At 32.1% G+C, this 7,575-nt stretch overlaps 1 protein-coding gene across 1 annotated transcript; it reads left to right on the top strand.

Annotated features, from left to right (window-relative positions):
- The first annotated feature begins 434 nt into the window (after positions 1-434).
- Positions 435-1,742, top strand: LOC127720495 (uncharacterized). The gene has a single exon (XM_052227083.1). It carries the CDS (start codon positions 443-445, stop codon positions 1,736-1,738), a length of 1,296 nt encoding a protein of 431 aa, XP_052083043.1. The 5' UTR covers positions 435-442; the 3' UTR covers positions 1,739-1,742.
- The last annotated feature ends 5,833 nt before the right edge of the window (positions 1,743-7,575 follow it).

The following is a 7,575-nucleotide window of genomic DNA, read 5'->3' as shown; positions in this document are numbered from 1 at the left end:
AGACGGTAATTTACAAAGAAATCACAAAAACTGAGGGTCATTGCATCATCGATAAAGAGGACAATGTCAGAATATCTGCATTTCATTCACACATTTATTCTCCTTTATTTCTCTTTTTTCTTGTTTTTTTTTGGGGCGGGGGGAGGGGGGTGTAATATACTTATATACACCATACAGAACATATGTACAGTCATAAATTCAACTATCGATTACATTTAAAAGTATTGGTAGTTTTGTTTATGCCAACAATATATATTTTTTTCAACAAAGTATACCCTAAGACAAAATAAGTTAAGGTTATAAAATATGAAATCGAACACACCTTTTGGCTTAAAGCGCTACAACTGAGTATCTTATACTCTTTTCCTATATTTGTTCGTTCAACTTCCGCTCTGCATATACTTGATATCTTTTATTCTTCTTTACAGATAGCTTCGACAAAATGGGAAGCAACCAGCCATCTGGAATTGAATTACACCAAGACTACCCAGAGATAGTCGTTGTGATATGCATGCTTGCTGTTTTCAGCATTCTCGGTACAATGGGGAATGCCTTTGTCATTTTCGTGTATTCAAGAAAGAAGGACAAATCAACAACAACAATATTCATCCTAACTTTGGCGGGAACTGACTTTTTTACTTGTTTGATAATTATTCCATTTACCATCGTTGTAGAGTATGTTGAAAAACAAATTCGATACGACAGTGCCTGTAAGATATATCAGTTCTTAATTACATCAAACGTACCATTTTCATCTTTTATAATGGTCGTTATAGCTTGCGACCGTTATATGAAAATATGCCGCCCATGGAATCAGACACTTGATACGAAAATGGCTAAGAAGATGATTATTTTCCTCTTTATGTTCGCAGTTATGTTAGGCATAATAATAGCTTTAGTTCATGGAATTCCTAATGAATTCTTTCTGAATGTAAACAAATCGCCTATTAATTTGACTAATGCTACTACAAACACATCCTTGCTAATGCCAGCGCTCGATACCAATATGGAAATCGACAGTAATTTGATAATGACAACTGTTCCACCTGTGACCGTCAATCAAACCAAATCGAATTATCTGCTTAACATGACAGCAGTACACACGACAGAAGATACACTATTCCTCAATGACTGGAATTCTAAGATTGAAAGGTTGTGTTTACCGACTGAAAAATACATAAGCTCCTCAGTAAGAAACATTTTCCAGAAATTGTATGCGTCTTTATTTCTCATATCTTTCATTCTGGTTGTGATTTTTTACACTTTGGTATTTCGATCATTAGTAATTAGACGAGCACGAAAAGCTAAGAAAAAGTCATATGTTGGCGATATTACTCTTGGACAGCATACGACACACCAGTTAATTACAACAAACACGTGTACAGTTGCAACAAAATCTACAATGACCGAAAACTTGGATGTCACAACCAATAACGATACATTAAAGAAACCATTACAATTAAATCGAACGCGGTCGAAACAAGAAAAAAACAGGTCAGCCAATATGAAAACAGCTGGTATTTTGTTTATTGTGACAGTAGTTTTTATCATTGCATTTCTACCTGCTTGGCTGATGGCAATGAGGGCTGTGAATGGAAATATTATTATATTTTACATGCATTTTAGCTACAACGTTGCAAATCCAGTCATTTACGCATTTTTCAATCAAAATTTCAGAAAGGATATCAAGAGAGACTGCAGTTTTCTCATAAGTTTTGAGAAACTGTCTACTGGTTAAACGATGCAAGTTTTATATTTGTATATATTTATATATATATTTGGTCAAACATATTATTAAAATTTTAGAAAAACAACACATAATGAATTGAAATTAATATAGTTCTAACAGTTTTATGCATTTGGCTATCCAAAATGTTGCTTTCATGATCAAATGACGAACGCACTGAAACTGATGTCATGCGTGTATATACATTTGAATGCATTAAGCATACATGTTACAAATGCGAATTGTCATGTAAACACAGCTGAGGCCTTTAAATTCGTAAATTAAAGCTTTTGCATTTAGTTCAGATAACTGCAATTGCATTTTTAAACCTTTGGATTTTTGGGGTTTCTTTTTTGCCGGTTGGGAAAGGGGAGATGGGTGTAGTTTGTCTGGTTGGGTGTTTTTACTTTTTATCTTTTTAATTTATTTTTGTTTAAATTTCGTATTTAAATCGTTTTACAATTTTTTTTCAGGGGAGATTTGTAAAAAAACGATGTTGAAATACTCACGTGTACGTTAGCAAAATTCGTTCAAAAAAAGTGGTAACGTGTCCTTTAAAAAAGTACAAACAGAAAGCTTTGTACGTACTAGTGGTTATTTTACACAATATGAAACATTTACCATGTACAGAAAAGAGGAGTGTTTGGACAATAGGTAAACAAGTGCCAATCTGATTAAGAATCAGGCAGTGGTAAAAAAAAATAACAAACAAAAACCTGCTCACCCGTTTACATTAATATAAGTTCAAAATGTATAATGGTTCACAAATATAACATTCGTTTTCTTTTCCTGTTCTGGTATTCCATGATATAATTTGGTTGAAATGCACTAGAAATTAACAATTAAGGAGAGTTCACTCCGTAATTTGCTATCATTTTAACCAAAAGTTATCTCGAGATTTCTCGAATTAAAGAAAGACCTACCATTTCTAACTCAGGATGAGGGTAACTATAAAATAGGATGGTTAGGTTTGCGGTTTTTTTTTTCTGTTTTGTTTCGAGCTTCTTCTTAATTGCCTGATTCTTACAAAGACTGGCACTAAATAATTATATAGTTGTATCCAGAATCCTGCTTGTTATCATTACCTTTAAGCTTAGTTTTTAATATATATTGAGATAAACATAGAAATTAGATAATCGTTGCTTATTTGAATAGCCAAGGAAAGCTTGAACCCATATTTTATTTAATATAGCTATATTTTAATACCAAGGTGAATGTATCTCATTTGGAACGTTCGATGCAGATTTCTGAATATACTTGCCCCCTTGGTATCAATTTCTTCATTTTCCAATTAGGAAGTTCAGAGTCAAATGATTGGACCACTTGGTATAAAGGAGTAACGTTCGTTGAAACGCTAATTAGATGCCTGTATTCAATTTGTGCAGCTTATCTTACAGTTTTAATGTACAAACACATCTTATGTTGTTGCATAAAAATGCATGTCTTTCAAGATGTATTCCTTTGATTTATGATAAAACGGGTTTTTTATCTCTCTCTCTCTCTCTCTCTCTCTCTCTCTCTCTCTCTCTCTCTCTCTCTCACACACACACACACTTTACGTCTCTTTTTTCTACCTTGTGTGTTCCAGTTTTGGTCATCCTCATCTATTTGAAAGGTGATCTCTTCAAAGGAATACCCTGGTTCTTAAAAAGTGCCTCGTCATAGACTATTTTCATATTACCGACTTTTGACTCGGATTGTTTAATTTTTCGACAGGTTACCTACTCTGTGGTAGGACATCCTGGTACTTGGTCAAGTAAGAGCAACCAAAAGAAGTAAAATCAAAACCATAATCGGTACAATTTGGGAGAGAAAGTTTACTCTTTTCTGATAGTTTTGTCGTGTATAGAAAACATAAAACAATTCATTTTCCATAAAAATTGTACCGATTGAAGGCTTGATTTCACTTTTTTACGTTGCTCTAACTTGAACGAATACCAGAATGTCCAACCGACAGAGTAGGTAACCTGTCGACAAAATATAAACTCCGAAGTCAAAAGTCGGTAATATGTAAATAGACTATTGGGATATTTCTTTCTATGGTACAAACGACCGATAATTATTTGATCGGATGTTGACATGTTTAATTTTGTTGTGGTTTCTCCAGCATATTGCAGCTTGCAAGTTCCATATGTTAGAACATAGCCGCCAACCAACGACAATCACCGAATAACAAGCTCTTGACTTGAGACAAGCAGATAAAGATTTAACGTGGCGGGATTAAACAAGTTTGTGAGCGCTCAATACTCCCCCTAATCTGGGACAGTGGTGTCACTTCACAACATAAGATCGTACGATCAGCACCTAGCACACAAAAATCCCTTACAAAAAGACAAATAACTCAATGTACCGATCTAAAAGACTACTCGCAGTTACAGAAAAAAGTAAAATCACAAAAATACCGAACTCCGAGGAAAATTCAAAACGGAAAGTCCCTATTAAAATGGCAAAATCAAAAGCTCATACACATCATACGAATGGATAACAACTGTCATATTCCTGACTTCGTACAGGCATTTTCTAACGTAGAAAATGGTGGATTAATGGTATCGAAAAGCTAGTTATAAGCCAATTTAACTCATAAATAAACCACGATAATTTCATGACTAAAATAATAATCAATACACAGTGTAAAGACGTCACGTCATAAACAGTCTGAGAAAAGCATGACTCTGTGCAATGACAAAATATCAGTAATAAAAGGATATAGAACCAAAAGTGTTCATAGTTTTTTAACAATAAAAACATTACAATTTGACCAAACATTGACGAGTTTCGTTAATCAACCTCCCACTCTTTTTATTTTTCAAATTGATTCCTTTACAGAATAATTATGTTCAAAGGATTAGTTAGTTTTTGCGCATCAAATCTAAATTAACGGGCTCCATGAACAGCATCACCGGAAATATGTGACGCGATGAGGTGAGAGTTTTCGTTCCGTGCTGAAGGCCTCACTGTGACTTTGAGATGAAGAACAGCAATAAAAAGATCTGTTTCTTTGCTTTTTTGTGTTTTTGCTATGCGTGTACTGATTTGGTTTCATGGATGGATACCCCATATCCTTCGTTTCTTTTATACGACTACATTAATATCGTATTTACTTTCACAGTTATTTAATAAAATCACATCACTTTAAATCTAAAAAAAAATTTAGCATCGTATCTGTAAAATTTAAAGTACATCCTCAATGTATAAACATTGTTGAAATTGACCTATATTTTTAGTGAGTTTAGGTTCGAATAGATTTATTTATCGCGAAGCGTAAGCACGACAAGGCAAAATCTAACTCAATTAGAGTACAATACTATTCCGTTATTTTGAAATAATAATGATAAATGATGTTAAATATCCTTATATTATCTTTTTGAATTGAATTTAGTAATGATGTTATGCCGATGTTGTAATTTGAATTTTAAGTACAGAGGATGCAACATTTTGCATAAGTTTTAAGAGGTTTTATAGTCGTTTTGAATTAATCTCAAATGTTTAAATAATATTTAATAACCTTTTTTATTAAATATTATAATAATATTACATAAAGATGTTGAGAGTGTGAATCTTATGTGAAATATTTGGCAGAATTGTTAGAGGTTTTATTCTTATGAAATAAAAAGTAATTCATATTTCATTTAATTTAAATATAATATTATTGACTTTGAGAGGCTTTCGTTATGTTTCTCTAAAACACTTGTTAGTATTCGATAATATAATGAGAAAGATTGCACTACAAACAAGAAAGCGGTTTGTTCAATATAAAATAGCACGAGTGCGTAGGTACTAAATATAATCTAAGAATATGAAATTGCTACCATTGAGGTAGTCTAAGGAATAACATGCCCATCTAAATTAAATATTTTTACTTGGTCCTTTTTCATAATGTCATCTTAAGTACAATCCACCAATTAGAACGAAGTTCGGTAATGGCATGAATAAGTAAAATACATTATTGTATTTAAGTTACTATATAGTATAATTGGTGTTTCGAAAAATTCTAAGTTTTGTAAACAGTTAGTTTATAATTATAACATGACCATATCAATGTTAATTCATGTCAACACAGAAGTGCTGACTAATGTGCTGGTGATACCCTCAGGGGAAGAAACCTCCACCATCAGTGGCACATACCCTGTGGTTGTAAATAATCTCATCATAGATACCAGCCTTAAAGATTTCTACGCCAGACGCGCGTTTTGTCTATCGTCCACATATTTCAAATACACCTTTTCCGTTTATTCAAAGAAATCGGAACAGAAGCGTAAATGTACAAAATACACGAAGAGACAATGTAAATCTACAAAGGCCAATCATTGATTATAGAATTTTTGGCACAAGAATCAAATTTTCTGGTTTGCCTATTCTTGTAAAGTTGTAAGTTGTCGTCGCCTCAATGTCATTGAAGCCTAATGGGCTGCATTTTAAGCGACGTCAATTATGTAAGACTTACATGTAAACAAGACTTTTATATTCCAAACTAAATAGTTACAGTAATGTTCTCAAAAACAATATTTATACTTTGTTAATCAAAAGAAATTCTTAAATAAGAACTTCAACAAGTGTTAAAAATCATCATATTAGTCGTAGAAAACAAAATCATTAAATAGCAATCAGTTAAAGATAATAAGAAATAAAAACAATTGAAAAAAGATAGATACAAAATAGCTTGTAAATAGTGTGACAGGACTTACAACTATCTATACTGACGGAAAAGGGAAAAAACAAGGATTTACATAAAAAAAAAAGAAAATAACACGTAATAAATTGCATGCGTCTGAAGCGTTTTTCTGGATTTACCTTCATCAGGAACGCTCATAGGCGAATATTTTAAAGCCAAGAATGTATAAGAACCGAAACAGTTGATGAGCTGTAAGTCCAAAAAGGACATAAAAAATAGTCCAATCCATCTAAGGTCAACTTTGCCTGAAGGAGTTGAAACCATAGAGATACAAATTGTGATGCAATTTTCCAAAATTCAAACAGAAACCAGCAAAACCCAGAATTCCAAAATCATTAAAGCATCCATTATTTTCATTTCATATTATTAGATATATAATAAAATTAAGGCAGCAGTAGTTAAACGATGTTCAAATCTCGTAAATCAAAAAAGGAGAGACAAATTAAGGTAACCAACAAAAGCTAATGGAATTTCATGAACTCAAAAAGTAGTGAGACCCGGATCGTCGGCAGGGCACCAGTTTCCTGATATGTCGGCACCATATTAATGCCATATCTACTCTCAAAGATATATAATAAAATCTCAAAACTTAATCATGTAAGAAGTAAAAATTTTCTGTAAAACTCTTAAGTTCTAACACAATATATAAACATTGTTAAAAGTGAACTACATTTTGTGGTCGATTTAGGTTCGAAAAAATGTAGTAATCGCGAATTGTTAGTACGCAAAGGTCAAATTTATTTAAATAACATTTACAATAATTTTTTTATATATTCATTTACAAATTCCGTTTATTTAAAATAATAAATTGTGTTTATTATCTTTTGGAATTGAAATGGTACGTTTTGCATAGTTTTAAGAGGTTTCAATTGTCGTTTTGAATTAATCTGTAGTGTAAAAATAATATTCAATGACCTTCTCATTTGAATGTAGTAATAATATTACATATAGATGATGAGATTGTGAATCTCAGTCTCAATTTTTGGCAGAATTGTTAGAGGTTTAATTCTTATGAAATAAAAAGTAATTCATAATTCATTTAATTTTCAAATATGATATTTATAGACCTTAGGTGGCTTTCATGTTATTCTCGCAAACACTTGTTAATATTCGACATATTGCACTGCAAACACGACATCTATATTTTTATACAATATAAAATAGCACTAGTGCGTAG

The sequence above is a fragment of the Mytilus californianus genome, unplaced genomic scaffold (assembly GCF_021869535.1).
Source record: "Mytilus californianus isolate M0D057914Y unplaced genomic scaffold, xbMytCali1.0.p SCAF_11, whole genome shotgun sequence".
Taxonomy (NCBI): Eukaryota; Metazoa; Mollusca; class Bivalvia; order Mytilida; family Mytilidae; genus Mytilus; species Mytilus californianus.
The sequence above is the reverse complement of the archived record's forward strand: the minus strand, read 5'-3'. Positions and strand labels throughout refer to the sequence as shown.